Source organism: Theropithecus gelada, chromosome 11 (assembly GCF_003255815.1).
Source record: "Theropithecus gelada isolate Dixy chromosome 11, Tgel_1.0, whole genome shotgun sequence".
Classification (NCBI taxonomy): domain Eukaryota; kingdom Metazoa; phylum Chordata; class Mammalia; order Primates; family Cercopithecidae; genus Theropithecus; species Theropithecus gelada.
This window is the reverse complement of record NC_037679.1, coordinates 127,361,022-127,378,282: the sequence shown is the minus strand read 5'-3', so window position 1 is coordinate 127,378,282 and position 17,261 is coordinate 127,361,022. Positions and strand designations below refer to the sequence as shown.

Here is a 17,261-nt window from a genome sequence, read left to right as displayed (position 1 = left end):
GCTCCGCCCTCTGGGTTCTCCTGCCTCAGCCTCCCGAGTAGCCTCAGCCTCCCGAATAGGTGGGACTACAGGCACCTGCCACCATGCCCGGCTAATTTTTTGTGTTTTTGGTAGAATCGGGATTTCAGCGCGGTAACCAGGATGGTCTCGATCTCCTGACCTCGTGATCCGCCCGTCTCGGCCTCCCAAAGTGCTGGGATTACAGGCGGGAGCCACCACGCCCGGCCGCCAGTCATTTCTTAATCCAGAGTAATCTGGTTAACACAACGTCTGCTTCACTGGTCTCATAGAATTCACTAAAGATATACTTGTTAAAGTTAATGGTCACTTCTCAACTCTTGTTTTAATTGAACTTTAATGAATTTTAATGATCTACACTATCATTTCTTAAAATATTCTCCTAGCTTCTGTGAAGACCGACTGACCTGATTTTTTTCCATATCTTTCTTTCTCCTTTCCCCCATTCTTCTGTACAGGTTTCTTATTCCTTAAAACTCTCTTTCTTTAAATATTGGTGTACTCAGAATTCTGTTAAAGAGCATTTATCTTCTATGGATTCAGATCCCACTACTTAAGGAAGTTAAATTAGTTGCAATTTATTTAACTTGCATTTATGCATGACCAATAGCCTACTCAGAATTTCTACTTGCATGACTGTAAGTACTTCAAACTCAATACAACCAAAATTGAAGTCATTGTGTTCCTTACTTCATCATCCCAGTGAGTCACATTCTTGTCCTTTTTAATCTTCACACTGCTTCACTAGGGCTTTGATTTTCTCTGGAATCTTTTCTTTCCCATTTCAGCAACCCTGGTTCAGAACCACTACAGTCTCTCACAAGGATAGCTGTTGTAATCTATTAACTAGTATTTCCTCTTCCAGTCTTGCCTTCACTTCTGTCTTCTTCTTAGCCAAAATGTTAGTTCTGAAATGCAAATTTTCATTTCAACACCTTGATTTAAAATGTTTCTGGGACCACTCATTTTTCTTTGAATTAAATGTGTACTCCATGTCATAGTTAAATGAATCACAAATATGAAAATGTCTTTAAAAATTTTTGTTGACTTCATAAATTTTCCTAGATCCTCACTCAATCTTTTGATAGGTTCTTTTTATTTTGTTAAACAAGGCTTGTTATTGGGGGAAAAATATGTCACGAAGAATGCATTAAGCACTTGATTTCATTTTTAGTACTATTAATGATTAGTCATAATTGCTATGGCAAGCAATGCAAAACATAAATAAAAGACAATAAGCTTGCTTACATAATTTTAGTTTTACTTTTCAGGATAAAATTCTACTTAATCTAACTTCTTGCACTGTTTTCTATTAAACGGAATTCCCTTTCCCCCATGCAAGGATGCTACAAGATTGTAATTATGATGGAATCTTGACCAACCCCCATCCTTAAGAAATATATATCAATTTCCCCTTCTTTGAGGAAAAAGCTTGACATCTTCAAGAAATGAAAATTTTCTGCTTCTCTATATTGCAAAATGTACAGGGTCAAGTCCCCGTGGAGAATGCCTGCACTAGTCCTGTGGACCCATTTCCTGGTTCATAGATGACACCTTCTTGCTATGGCCTCGCATGGTGGAAGGGCAAAAGAGCTCCCTTAGCCTACTTTATAAGGACACTAATCCTACTCATGAAGACTTCCCTCGCTACCTAATGTCCTCCCTAGAGGTCCCACCTACTAATACTATGGCCTTGGGGATTAGGATGTCAGCATATGAATTTTGGGGATGATACAAAAATTCAGACCAGAGCACAATTCATTGATTAATTTAGGACTCAAGAAATTAAGAGAAATTAGGAACAAAAATAATACAAAATTATCAGAAAGAATCAATGGAGTTTGCAAAATCTTGGACCCATCATAGTATACTTGGAAATATGCATACATCATAATTTTCCTGTATATAATTAGAATTTTTACTGGGGGGGAACTTTTCAATTATCTCCTTTGAGAATTTCCAGGAATGATTATTAACTTTTTCTTCCTACAATTTAAATTAAAATTGAGTTTTTGAAACTCTAAATCAGGAAATAATAACAATTATGATGTAAAATTTTCTTTTCATTTCTGCTTTTTAATGTACAATATTAATTAATCATTTTTACATTATAATTTTTCCAGATATTTCGGTCAGCCTGTTAGCAGTCGTTGTCAGCTTTTGTGGACTGGCCTTGTTGGTTGTCTCACTTTTTGTCTTCTGGAAGCTGTGTTGGCCATGCTGGAAAAGCAAACCTGTGACTTCCAACGTCACTACCCTTCCACAGAGCATTTCAAGTGCTCCTACTGAAGTTTTTGAGACTGAAGAGAAAAAAGAAATTAAGGAAAATGAAAAGCCAGCCGTAAGAGCTATTGAGCCTGCAATAAAAATCAGCCACACTTCCCCTGACATCCCAGCAGAAGTCCAAACTGCTTTAAAAGAACATTTAATTAAACATGCACGTGTGCAAAGACAAATTACTGAGCCTACGTCATCATCTCGGTAAGGAAAGATTAAATATATAAAACTGGTGTATGTGTGTGTGTGGGTGTGTGTGTGTGTATGAAATTTCATAAGAGAGAAAAACTTTAGTTGGAAGAAAAGAGAAACAGGAGAAATGGGAAAGACATAGGAAATAGATAAATAAAGAGAGAAGGGGTAGGACAAAGTACATACGGGCAGAGAGAGAGAAACTAAGGACAAAGAAGCCAAATAGGGAGCAGGACCCTGAGAGGGGCTTAGCAGACTGTCAGGTTTCAGTAAAATCGTGTAACTACAGATTATTGTTAAACTTTCTCCTTTGAAATATCATCAGTTGATAGCTGCTACTTGTGGTCTTTCAACTTAATTTAATTCAACCAATAAATATTAAGAAATCCATTTGAAATGCATATCATGGAGGCTCTATACAATCAGGAATCATCTAGAATTTCACAATCACAACTAACAGATTCATATTTAGTCTGCAACTATTTAACACATATACCAAAAACATGAAACCTCATTGTGTGTTTGAGCTCATGTAGACCAGATTCTTAACTGGGCAAAGTATAAGTTCCACAAGAAGCCAAATATCATGGGCATATGGAGGAGTGTACATAAAAGGGAGGAAGAAGAGGACTTCCTTAAGGAAATACATTTTAACTCAGCCTGGGAAAATCAACAAAACTTTGTTGGAATTAATTCACCACAGTATATTCACATTATATGTATTAACTGTACAGGAAAAAATGATTCTTGTAAAGAGGCATTTTTTTCTGTTAAGTATAGGCATCAATTCTTAAAACAAATTGCATGAGAGCAGTTTTTCTTGGGTTCCCAAAACTAGCAACTAGTTTTATTCCAGGGTAGGGTAAAATCAATGATCTCTTATTGAGAGGAAACTGCTATTTCCTGCAAACTGATTGACTTCCTAATCTTACCTTTTTATCTCTCTAAACTGAAGGTGCATCCATGTTTTCCAACATGGTAATACTTTGTGGGCTTCGAAATCTATCAAATTGAAAAACTGGGACATATTGGTTACTAGAATTGAAAGGCTGTTCAATATGTATTATGTGTAAATAAGAGAATTGTATCTACAAATAAATCCACTTCTTACTCAAATGTATTCTAGAGGGATAAGAATAATTGTTCCCTTTGAGATAAGGAACTTTGGGATAAGGAGGATGGATGGAGGTGTCCTTTTCATGTTACACTTTTCTGTGCTACTTAAATTTTATAACTAAGGAATGCCTCATATTTTGTTTTTATTTTGACAAGTTTTCCTGAGCAATGATATTTAGACTCATTTTCAATTTTCTTATTTATGATTTTTGTGTAATGTAACCCAATAAATATCCATGTTAACTTTTATTATATATTTATTGAACTATATATATATTTATTGAATTATATATATATTTATTGAACTATAAAATAATTGTCCAATAAACCACTTTTTTTTACATATTTTACAAATAGGGGAAAAATGTCTTTGGGAGGAACTTCCTTTTTTCGAAGACATTGATCTCACTATACTTATAGGGGAAAACCGCTGTAAAATTACCTGATGTATTTACTTGATTATCACTACCGTCCCTGAAAACTTTGGCCAAATATGATATTTTATAGCCACGAAGACTTAAGACATTCAGAAATTTCAGTAAAAATCTTCAATTAATCTGCAAAACATTTTAGAAATACCAACCCCTGTGAATATATATTAGCTTAGCATTCAGAATTATTCAACTCTTTAGCTGATATGTACAGATTATATAAAGATACTCAATGAAGACAAATTCAGGTAATCAATGTTTTTTTGGAACCTCAGAAAAACAAAATACTGTCTCCAAAATATTTTCTGTTGAGTATAAAGAGACCACTTGTCTGATTATCCCTAGCTAGAGTAGAATGAAAACACGTGAACGAAGGCTTCATTTTGCTAGCTATGGATTTCTCAGTAATTATGTGAAATTGAACAACTCAGAAAAACATAAAAATTTCAACCTTAAAATCATAAAAATTAGATTGTATATATCTGATATTTTCTAAGAGGAAAAACTGCAACACGCATTCAGAGTTTTGCTAGAAATGTGATATCATTTCACCTGCCTCTGACTTTCATTGTTCATATGGGTGATTGGGGAAAGAAGAAGAAGAAAAGAATTTTGAGCACTTGAAATTTTGTCACTATGCCAAGGCACCCTTCCTGATAATCCTTCCCCAACCTGCATGAAGAAAGTATTATTAATTATCCCCATTACATGTGAGTTAAATGAAACCCAGAGAGATTTAAAAAGTTGCCTGAAGTCATGCAGCTGGGAAGAGTAAAAATTCAAATTTATCCAGATGGAAGAACACAAATTAAGCATAAATGCCATGGGGATGTAGTTTTCCTGCAATTAAATATGTTGGTTACAAAGTATGCTTAGGACAGGTAGTTGGGAGGTTGGAGAAAAGCATCTTCCTGTTTATCCTACTCAATTAAAAATCTGGAATTTTATATGATTATCATGAATGACTAGAGTCATGATTTGAATCTGTTTAGCCTTGGGATGAATTCCTTGCAGAAAACATGATTATTTCTAGTTCTCAAAACCCTCATCTACATTAATTACTTAATCATACTAGAAATTACCTTTATAGAGAGAGGAAGAGGAAATTGCTGAGTTCATTATGTAGTCCACATGAACACAGAGATCGAGGGTACATTATGAGTCAAATTATTCTGCTCATATGCCAACTTTTCACTGAGATGTAGCAAAATCAAACCTACATGCACAGGCACGCACACACACACACACAGAGAGAGAGAGAGAGACACACACAGATGCACACACACACACACACTGAATTTAACTTTAATACTTTGTTTCCTCACCTTATTAGTATGTCACAGCTCCAGTCTATTGGGACTCCTTTTAATTTGGCTCAGACATCATAGTCTTTCAAGTTTTACTTGTCTCTGTATTTAAATAGCATCCTGATGGGCCTAGAAGTTAGCAGCATCGCTAGAAACACACATTTCTCAAATTCTCGTCTCCCTTTTCAAATACCTGGACATTTTGCCCTATCAGCCTGGCAGGCAACCAAACAACCCAGCCAGCATTTATGTATTTCTTCATTACTAATATTCTTTAAGCATCATCTTGATTGATTGTTTATGCATCCAATAACCTTATTCAACATATATTTAATCCTGGGTATAGTCAATGTATCCTACTCCTTCCACTCTGAAAACTCTAAGCATCTGTGACCACTTCTGTAAATTTATAATATAATGTGGAGACAATACATGCAATACCAATATAAGGAATTACAAATGCCAGCTATGTGATGGAGAATGTGGAATTCAGGACATTGAAACATTATTTCCAGCTAAGGCATGGAGAAGAGCCATTAAGCTGAGTCGAAGGAAACTGGAAATTCATGTAAGTGGCAATTGGGAGAGGATGTGCATCCTAGATAGAAACATATTATGTGAAAAATCATAGAGTAGGAAGTTTTGCTAAGAAAACAGCAGGTAAGGTACTTTGATCAAAAAATAGAGTAAAGTGAAGGAATAATGGACGATAAAATCAGCTGAAACTGAAATATAGTGAAACCTTGAAATCATGGCCAACATGTTCAGAGTCTCTCTTGTCAAAAAGTATTTGTAGCAGAGGAGTTCTATGGATAAGTGTTATGTTTTAGGATAATTCACCTGGCAACATTTTATAACACAGACTATAGGAGAAGATATCTACTTTGTAATTACTTTTTATTATGTTCAAGCATAATAAAAATCAGGAAATAGAAAACAACAACAAAAAAGAAACGTTAAGAAAATTTGTAAAGGAAAATCTAAGATCCCTTGTAAAAAAACATTAAGTGGCAATTCAGTAATTCCATGTATAGTCCAAATCTTTTAAAAGTCATTCAAGGCTGTTATACTATGATTATACCAAGCTACCATTAGCATTTTGGTTCTATATACCCCCACATATAGAGTTGTATGCTGCTTTCTTAGGCAGAAAATCTGCCGTATTCACTTCTATATTGCTTTTTGATGCCTTAACAAAACACTGTAGGAGCTCAAAGTGAACTTACTGAATTAAAAGAATCAATAAATGAATTCAATGACCTCATCTTGTTTATCCCATTGATCTTCCATGGTTGCTCACTAGAAGGGTGCTTGGTCTTTTTACCATCCTCCTAAAGACCTGACTCTCTTTGCCTGTGTGCTTTTGTTCATGCTGCTTTCCTTGTGTGGAGTAACAACCTCGTTTTTATGTACTATAAGATCTTTAAGGAAAATGCATCTGAGAGTCCAACTTTATCTGCCCAATTATTAACTATTATCCTTTATTATTTAAAGCTGTTATTGCTGTATTAAATAACAAATTACTATATTAAAACAGCAATGCTGTTAAAACTGTAATTGCTAATTACAACCTAGCAATTATTTTGTATCTTAATATTGAGCTCCAGCTGTTTCCAAACGAGATGCTAAATTTTCAGAGAACAAGGGTGTATAACCTACTTTTATGCCCTCCTAATTTCCACCAATGTGTAGGTATATAATGTCAATTGAATGCTTTTGATTGATTGATCATCTTCCACTTATTTTGCCTTTTTAAATACATCGTCTTTAAAAGCCACACCAGCTGATGTGTGGTGAGATACACTGTGTTCATATTAGAAAGAGGTTAATGATCGTATTCTCACAGGGATGAGTATGAGAATCAATTTTATGTGCATTTATTAATGATGTAAAGACAAGGTGAATAGTAACTGGCAAAATAATGTATTGAGGATGAGGAATTATGTAGATTTATGACCTTTAGGACTCTAAGTACCTATTGAAAATAATTAGGAACTGTAATAGCAGAAACAATTGAACATGAAACAAAAGCAGGAAAATGTACATGGGAAGAAATCACTGACTTATATGTGCTGATGAATTTACAATATTTGCAATTAGCTATGGTTGATTAGAAGAGTAATGCTTAAAATCATCATGCATAGTATCCAAAAGAATGCTTAATGTACATTATTATAAGAAAAATGAAAAATTATTTAAAAATACATAAAATGAGATTCCATAGTTAACTTTACTGTAAGAATGTTTTTTAAAAATTGAATTTCTCTGAAAAGATAGCTAAGATTGAAATTATCTATGCTAAAACACTGTAAGGAATGAAAAATGAGATATTACAAAAAGGAGGAGTTTAAAAGATGTATGGCTAGCTAGGGTATCAAGTAGCAACACTTGCCCAGAACAATGGAAAGACTTGAGATCTGTCTCCCTGAAATAGAAGTTCATAAAACATGCTTTGCAGGAACTTGAGGTGGTTAAATAATCCCCTTCATGAAAGAAATGTATTAGGTGTACACCCTTGCTTCTTTTCTGAAAAGAGATGACTCTTTGAACTAAAGCCAGAGTCACAACCTTAACAACATGATTGAAATTTGAAGTTTGCTTTCTGGTACTTATAAATATTGTCTTATACACAAACACTGATTCGGTTCTTTTTTGCTGTTGTTGTTGTTTTGATACAGGGTCTCACTTTGTTGCCCAGGAGTGCAGTGGCATGATCATAGCTCTCTGCAGCCTTGAGCTGCTAGTTCAAGTGATCCTCCTGCCTCAGCCTCCCAAGTTGCCAGGACTACAGGCACGCACCACCAGTCCTGGCTAATTTTTAAAAATTTTTTTGTAGAGATGAGGTCTCAAAATGTTACCTAGGCTGGTCTTGAATTCCTGGCCTCAAGTAATCCTCCCACCTCAGCTTCTTAGTCTCTTCTATATAATATGAATAATGCTTGGGAAGTTTGGTTTTATTAGTCACAGGAATCATATGGTGAATTATTTTCATACAAACTCCAACATACATTTTCTTAGTTCCTAGCAAATGTTTATGATGAAATACATTAAAAGATGAATAATACTTAGTCTCTGCTATGATAAAGACCACAATTTAGAAGAAAGTCTTGAAGAGTCGAAGACAAATCTGAAAACAGGTAATTTCAATACACTATGTGCAGTAAGGTCGAGATGTGGAGGCACAGACGAAGGGTCATCAAGACTAGTACATGAACCCGGTTATAGAGCTATGACTATTTTTCTCCAAAACCTAGCTGAGCTCACCAGGAGGTAAGCTCATGAGAGTCAGAAACATATTACAAAGTAAAGGAAGGCATAAAATTGCACACTGAGCATAGAAATCCAGAGCTAGAATTATGGTCAAATGACCTTCTAGGAATCAAGTAATGCTAAAAAGTAAGTTCTTGGATTTATTGTTTTGACCAGTTGTTATTGAGAATTTTTTAAGGTTTAAGGCTTCAGTCTATATTTACTTCTTTTCTTGTAATATATATGTAATGTTCTCAGAACATTATCTGTAGATCAAAAGCTATGAATAAGTATTTTCCAAGCTAATTACTTCATACACATTTATTTAAACATATGCTACATCAAAAGCAATTGCTTATCATTGTTTTATGATGTTTATATCTTGTATCTTTTTTAAACATGGAGAGAAGTCAAAGTAAGTATTTTGAGAATAACTGAATTGCCTCCTTAGCATGATAGGCAGTATGTTATTCTCATAATCTGAAGGTTTTAAGTTCAGAATAAGTGAACATTTATTTCATTAAATTTATTAAAGAACCAATTGCCTGTAAATTCTTGAATAGAATAAAGGTAAACTACTGAATGGATTTCAGCCATCTCTTTAAATAATTGAGAAGAAAACTAGTTGTTTCTCTAGCTTTTATTATTATTATTCAATTGCTATTTAGTCACACGGCTAAATTTTTCAGAGAAAATATTTTCTTTCTTCAACAATATTTATTGAACACTTATTATGTCATAGACATTTTTCTTGAAATTTGATACACATTTGGCACAAAACTGTCAAAAGTCTCCCCCCACACACACACCTTCTTATAAATTATATGAGGTTATAATAGGTAATAAGTCCTATAGAAAATTATAGCACAAAACAAAGGGATTGGAAAGTCTGAGTGGGAGGCAGTGTTGCAATTTTAAACATTGTAGTCAGGATAGATCTTCCTGAGAAGGTAAATTGAGCGAAGACTCAAAGTGGTAGAGAGGTAAGCCTTGAGGAGTCTGGGAGGGCTTTTCATATAGAGGAGGCAGGTGCTGCAAAGGCCCTGAAGCTAGAACCTGTGCTACATGTTCCCACCAAGAGAAATCTAGGAGACAAAGCAGAGGTAGAGGGGGCTACATTATTTTTGGCTTTTACTCTGAGTAATATGGGAAGCCACTAGAGGAAGTCAAAGGAGTGGCATGACCTGTTTTTAAAATATGATTCTGCCTGCTGTATTGAAAAGAGACATTGAGGAAGGCACAAGGATAGAAGCAGAAAGTCCGCTAAGGAGGCTCTAATCCAGGTCAGAGGTGATGATGTTTCAGACCAGGGAAGTGGTAGTTAATAATGTTCGTGAGAACTGACTGGATATATTTTGAGGGTGTAAGAAACAGACTATCCTGATAGATGAGCTGGGGCATGTGAGTGAAATAAGAAGAGCAAAAATGACTTGAAGATTTTGGACTAAGCATCTGAGAAAATCAAGTTGAGACAGATGAGACTGTGAATGGAGTGAGTTTGAGAGGCAAGAAGAGGAGATCTGGACCTGTGGCATTTAAGGATTCTATTAGAAATCTAAGTGGACAAGTTCAGTGGGCAACTAGGTAATGACTCTGGAACTCTGAAGTGAATCTGTAACATATATATAAATTTGGGATCCTGAGCATGTAGATTATGTCCTCAGCCAGGAGATGATATCATCAAATAGTTGAGAGTAGATGGGAAAAAGAAGAAAAAGGATAAATTTCTGAGCGTTGAGAGACTGGGAACAGCCAGGTGGACTGAGAAGTAGAGGCTAGTAAAGTAGGAGGGAAGCCGGGAGGGTGGAACCTGGAAGCCAAATGAGGAGAGTAAGTAAGCTCCCAGGAGGGAGTAGCTGTCAGGGGAGTGTGCTAAGGCTGGGTAGAATGATTGTGAATGGACCTGTTTGAATTTAGCAATGTGGGGGCGACATTGTTCACATTTTCAAGAGCAATTGTGATACAGTATATGAAAAGCTGATTAGAGTAAGTTTAAATAGAATCTGGACGGTGAATATACTGTAATTAACTCTTTCAAAAAGTTTTGCTGCAAATATATTAGAGAAACAGAGCAGCACAGAGAAAGTGGGGTGAATAGAAAGTTCTTTTAACTTTACATCCCAATTCAGACAACCCTTCCAACTCACCAAAACCTCCAATCCATTGATTCTGTCACTATGTCATAATTCCTATATCCTTGATATTATTATTTTTTCTTCTTTACTCAGTTTCAATTCCATGGTCAATCAGAGTCACTCTTGTGTACATCCTCAATTCTCTTGTTGCTTTCTATTTTTGTATTTGCAGGGCAGAACCACAGCCCTACCTGAATTCATTGCTCTGTCACCTGTACACTTGCACATGTGCAATGTGACTGGAAAAAAATATAAACAACTCTCATGAATCCACTTGAAATTCATGACCACATTCCTCATTTAGCTAGCTAGTGCTAAAACAAAAATCTGTTTTCCCTCTCAATCTTTGAGAGTCACAAGACTATTGTGTTGATACATTTTCTGTTGCTCATAGCAGAATATCAGAAGCTGGATAATTTATAAAGAAAACGAATTTCTTTCTTACAGTTAGAAAAGCTTTAAAGTCTATGGTTGAGGGGCCACATCTGTCAAGGGTCTTCTTGCTGGTGATGACTCTGCAGAGTCCCAAGGCGGTGCAGAACATGTCAAGGCAAAGGGGCAGAGTATGCTAATATGCTAGCTCAGCGATCTCTTCCTCTTCTTATAAAGCCAGCAGCTGCACTCCTGTGGTCATCCACAAATCTATTAACTCATTAATCCATTGATTCATGAATGGATTTAATCCATTCATGAGGGCAGAGCCGATATGCCCTAGTCACATCTAACAATACAGGCTCTGCCTCTCAATACTGCCACATCAGAGATTAAGTTTCCACGTGAGTTTTGGAAAGGACATTCAAACCACACCATTTTATACCTTCTCACCTTTTTTCAAACTTCTATCACCTTCTTCCTCATTCTCAGTTTTCAGTTTTAATTAATGACCTTACTTCCCATTTTACTAAGAAAATTGAAGCAAAGGGCAGAAACCTTCCACAGGCTCCCACCACATCATCAACCCTCTTACCAGCATCTATCCCATATATTTGCCTTCCTGATTGATACTATGTTCAATGCACCTATCTATAACTAATCCCTCCACTTTCATGTTAGATCCCATTTTGCCTCCTGTCACTTCTAAGAATCCTCCTCTCTGATGTTTGCATTATTAATTCTCCCCCTCTCTTTTATTAGTACTCTCAGCACAAGAGCATACCATTATTTCTTCCATCTTAAAGGAACCTGAAAAGGTAGGAAGTGTTGATCAGAGGGAAGCATGCCTGAAATTGCAGTTGTGGAGAGCTTGCAGTTGATGATGACAAAATCTGGCTATTTACATAATAGTGACTGAGGTTAAGTAGAGAACATCATTGGAAGAGAGGAGTTCATTGAACCTTGAGGCCAAAGGGTTGGAAGAAATACTTTGATTGCCAGAATTAGAGCAGAAACATTGTAAAAGATAATGTTCATGAACCAGAAGACTAAGATAATGAAGACTTTATAGAGAGGGTTTTGGATATCAATAGATCACTAACAGTAAATGGTAATGGGAGTGTGATTTCTTGACTTGAGCTTCAGAGATGGGTGTGGTAGCTTAAAAGAGAATGGTGTGAGCCAGGCTTGGTGGCTCGCACCTGTAATCCCAGTACTTTTGGAGGCTGAGGCGGGTGGATTGCGTGAGGTGAGGAGTTTGAGGCCAGTTTGGCCAACATGGTGAAACCCCGTCTCTACTAAACTACAAAAAAATTAGCCGGGTGTGGTGGCTTTAATCCCAGCTACTTGGGAGGCTGAGTCAGGGGAATTGCTTGAACCAGGGAAGTGGAGGTTGCCGTGAACTGAAATCATGCCACTGCACTCCAGCCTGAGTGACAGAGTGAGACTCTGTCTCAACAACAACAAAAAAGAGAATGGTGTGAAGTGGTAATGGGGGTCAAGAAGAAACAGTTACTTCACTGGCAAGCTGGTGGAATAAGGGCCATGGGAAATAACAGCCACCATGTGAGAGGAACGCATAGGAAATGATGTCCTTGGGGAAGAGCCAAATTTCTACCAGGTAAATAAAGTGAAAAAACATTCCAAAAAGATTAAGAATGTAGAGGTCAATGGGTTATTTTTAAAAATCCACTGTGGCATTTTATACAGTTTACTCTCCTTATGGTCTTTTGCATGGTATATGCTCAGATATTTGTGTAATGAATGAATCACCTTGTCTTTGTTTCAAGTTGAATGGAAGAAAATAGGAAACTGAGAATAAAAACTTTGTTAACCAGAAACTTGATTTAGTCTTGCTACTCAAGCTTCTTTAACTATGAAATCGGGATCTAACTGAATATATGATGAGAATTTCTGATGCAGATTTTAATATTAAAATGGAGATAAATTTCTTTTAAACACTTAATTATTAAATAAATAGAAAGCTGCTAAAGATATTTTTACTTTTCTTCTGTAATTTCTTAAGCAATATCTAAGGTTGATTTAATAGATAGTAGAGGCATTGCAAATTAGAGCAAGAGGATATAGGTTTCCCATTAGATGCTGAGATTTGAAGTCAGGTGGTCTCTTTAGCCCAGGGTAGTGGTCCAGGACATGCTTACATAGAAATGACTTTGTACATCCCCAGGAAGCCTAGATTTGACTTTGTCAAAACTAGAATTCATTATGGCATTTGCACTTCAGCTCCTTGTGTCCTGAATTATAATAGTAATAACTAACATCAATATGAAAAATGATAGCTGGGAAAGTCATATACAATATATCATTTAATCTTCTCAAAAACTGTAAAAGAACCATTTTATAAATGAGAAAAATAAAGCTCAAATAAGTTAAGTGATGTGCCAAATTTGCCCTCACTACATAGGGAAGCTGGAACCAAACTGTAGTCAGATTCTAGTCCAGCACTTTTTCCACCTCATCTCTCTGTAAAAATCTTTAAACACTTGCTTCTCATAGTTAGGAAGAATTTGCTCATATTCCGGTGAGTTTCCAGGACTCTAACCACATGTCAACCAAAGCAGCTCTGTCTTTACATAGTCAAATTCTATCCTCAGATTTTATTGGAAGAAAAGGATCTATTGGTAGTAAATATTTGAAAGTGACCATATTAATACATTATATTCCAGTGCCATCAACTAATATTGACGATATCTAGCTACCCTCAGAGTTCTAGGTTAGATGGAGAAAGTTTTTCCTTCTCTGGGAGAATGCTTGGACAGTGCTAGGTTTGAAGAATAAGATGGAATTTAGGTTGGTGCAAAAGTAATTGCGGTTTTTGCCATTACTTTCAACAGCAAAAAATGCAATTACTTTTGCACCAACCTAATACTAGGTTTGAAGGATAAGAATGGGGTTAGTAACAGTCAAATGACTTGCACTGTGATTGGTTGGATATTTGTGTGAGACTGTATAGCCACTAATCACTGTCATTATAAAAGAAAAAAAAAAAAAGCCAGAAGAAAAAGATCTGTTGTCATGGCAATAGTTTAACATTGTACTCATTAAAGCTTGTCTTAACTGACTAGCTAAACTGTGACTTAGAATATGTGCTATTTACCCTATAATTAGGACAATGACTTACTAGAACAAAAATGTTACTAGTTTTTTATTCTCATAAGGGGCTTTACAGCTGCAAAAATATAATCAGAGTCATAAAGAGGAAATTACTAATTTTGGCACAGAGGATAGAAAATTGAAGTTTTATAATATTGAAAAGCACAAGGGAGTGTGAAATGATGGAATAAATCTATTAAAAAAAATAAAGAATTAACTTCTTAGGGGTTTTGCTCCCAAAAATCAAAAGCTTGTTGCATAACTAAAAGTGACTTTAGCAAGAATATTTGATTTTCTGTTCAATAAAATATCCTAAATATTTTAAGAATAATGAATATGCAAACTAGATTATACTAGACCCTTTTAATATTTCACAGTAATATATACCACTTATATTCCTTTTTCTATTCTTTTCATTTTCATAAATTCTCTCTGACCTTTGCTAACCCTAGTTTAAGCTCCGGATCCTTAATATCTGGGGTAGATTCAAGGTCAAAATACATTTCATGTCATGCCTAATGCAATAGAGTGACATATATCTGAAGAAACAAATCACTTCAAGATTTAAGTTAGCAAAGACTTTTTTACATGTATACTCATTTAGATACAGAAACTAAAATATTGAGTCATAAAGTCAGTGTAGTTTAAATTAGGGGCTAATTTTCTCACCTGAATAAAGTAATTCTAGTATGTTTCTCTATATAGTAACAGTTTTTCAATTATAGTCAAATTTTAAAAGTCATTTTTAATATATGATATACCACAAATTGCCTTACAAATTTTACTTTGTTGCTATTTCCAAAATATGTCATTTCTAATAAAATTTATCATAACTATAGACTCAATAAGAAATTTGTACACAGTGTCTGATCATTTTCATTTACAAATTAAACACTTGTGCTCCCTTCCAATTTTTAGTAACAAGTCAAATAAGTTAAAACCTCTAAAAAGATATCTCAAGCTATTTTAACCAAATAAACTTCAGATCTTAGTGGATTACATAATTATGTTATATATAATATTTAAGTGGAAAACATATAAATATATATAAATTGACACTTTAATATTTTATATGGTTATTTAGTAGAATAACTGATTTTTGAAGTAATTTATTCAAATAGGATAACCATTAATATAACAGTATATATAGCATGGTGGCTAAGGGTGTGGCCACTAGACCCAGACTGCCTCAGTGAAATTTTAATGTTAGCACCTGCCTACCAGGAAGACTTTGAATACATTACTCGCTTCTCTGTGCCTCAGTGGCCTCATTTGGGAACATAATAGTGAGTGCCTGATTGGGTTACATGAGGCTCAGTTGAATTGATAAAGAATTTACACCCGTACCTGCAACATCATAAGTACTAGCTTTTACTGGCAAAATCTGAAGAGCAAAGGCATCCTAACTTTTTATCGTGAAAATGTTGTAGTGTATATTTCTTTATTTTTTCCCATCTTTTATTATTCCTTTTTATTTTCTTCCAAATTGTATTAGACATTATTTTTTTCATATTCTAATTCTTGGCATACTTCAGCACTAATCTGATATTGGAATATCATTTTTCCGTAGGCTTTCTCCTTTTATCCATATAATTCTCTGTGACAGCACACTAAAAGCTTCTCATTCTGGGGGTGAAGCCGAGCAGAATGTGGAGGACAAGATCTTTCAAAAACACTGCAGTTTACTTTCACTTGTGACACCCTTCCACCACTTTACTTGTATGAATCTTTAATTTGCAATGTATGTACTGAACCATAGGTCCATGTTTGAGAGGTCTGTGAATAGTACAGTAGAAACAAGCAGAGCTACTGATACTCTCACGGCTCATTTTGGTTTGTCTTCCTTATCTGTATGAAAGGGGACCATAAAGAGAGGTTGAATTAGTTTCAATACAGCCCTAAGCATTTTCTATGGTGTTTTTTGAATTACTGCTCAACAGTTCAGTACAGTTAAAGTAAAAAAGTAAATTAAATGTAAGAGAATGAACTTGGCAACACCTTAGATTATAATTCTGATTTTAACAAATTCCATTGTATTAATGCACATAATATTGATGCTGCGTTGTAAACGTTTAGGCCCGTAAAATTATTGAAGGACTGTAGAATGACAGAGAATCACAGAATAAACTTAAGGTTAGAAAACACTTAATGCTTCCTGCCTCAAGTGTGATGCTAGACTTGAGGCCAAATCTTACTTGAGGCAGGAATATTTTTATACAGCATCTAACCTTTGTTCTACATTTCCAGCTTGAGGAAATTCACTACTTCACTGTGTTGGAGAGCTCTAGATCTTAAACGTTCCTTTATATTAAGCTAGAGTTTATCTTCTGTCCCTTCCATGAATTCCTAAATGCTGTCATGACAGTCCTTCGGGCATTAGAAGACAGCTAGCCTTAATCCATCTTTACCCTATTCTTCAACTGCTTCTCCTTTCTAGGTTCAAAATCCTCAGCTCCTGTCAGTACTTCTCAAATGGTATTGTGCCCAGGCATCTTACTTCTGGATGGTCACTAATTTGTAAACTTTTCTTTGAGGTCAGGAGATCAAGGCCATCCTGGCTAACATGGTAAAACCCCGTCTCTACTAAAAATACAAAAAAAAAAATTAGCCGTGTGTGGTGGCGGGTGCCTGTAATCCCAGCTACTCGGGAGGCTGAGGCAGGAGAATGGCATGAACCCGGGAGGCGGAGCTTGCAGTGAGCCAAGATCGCGCCACTGCACTCCAGCCTGGGCGACAGAGCGAGACTCCGTCCCAAAAAAACAAAACAAAAAAAAGAAATCAATCTTCTCGGCCGGGCGCGGTGGCTCAAGCCTGTAATCCCAGCACTTTGGGAGGCCGAGACGGGCGGATCACGAGGTCAGGAGATCGAGACCATCCTGGCTAACAGGGTGAAACCCCGTCTCTATTAAGAAATACAAAAAACTAGCCGGGCGAGGTGGCGGGCGCCTGTAGTCCCAGCTACTCGGGAGGCTGAGGCCGGAGAATGGCGTGAACCCGGGAGGCGGAGCTTGCAGTGAGCTGAGATCCGGCCACTGCACTCCTGCCTGGGC

At 36.0% G+C, this 17,261-nt stretch overlaps 1 protein-coding gene across 1 annotated transcript in view; it reads left to right on the top strand.

Moving 5' to 3' along the window:
* Positions 1-17,261, top strand: part of SYT10 (synaptotagmin 10) — a 64,726-nt gene that overhangs the window by 10,787 nt on the left and 36,678 nt on the right. Inside the window, exon 2 of the mRNA XM_025403128.1 lies at positions 2,142-2,499. Coding sequence (XP_025258913.1) covers positions 2,142-2,499 — 358 coding nt within the window. The remainder of the gene's footprint in view (positions 1-2,141; positions 2,500-17,261) is intronic.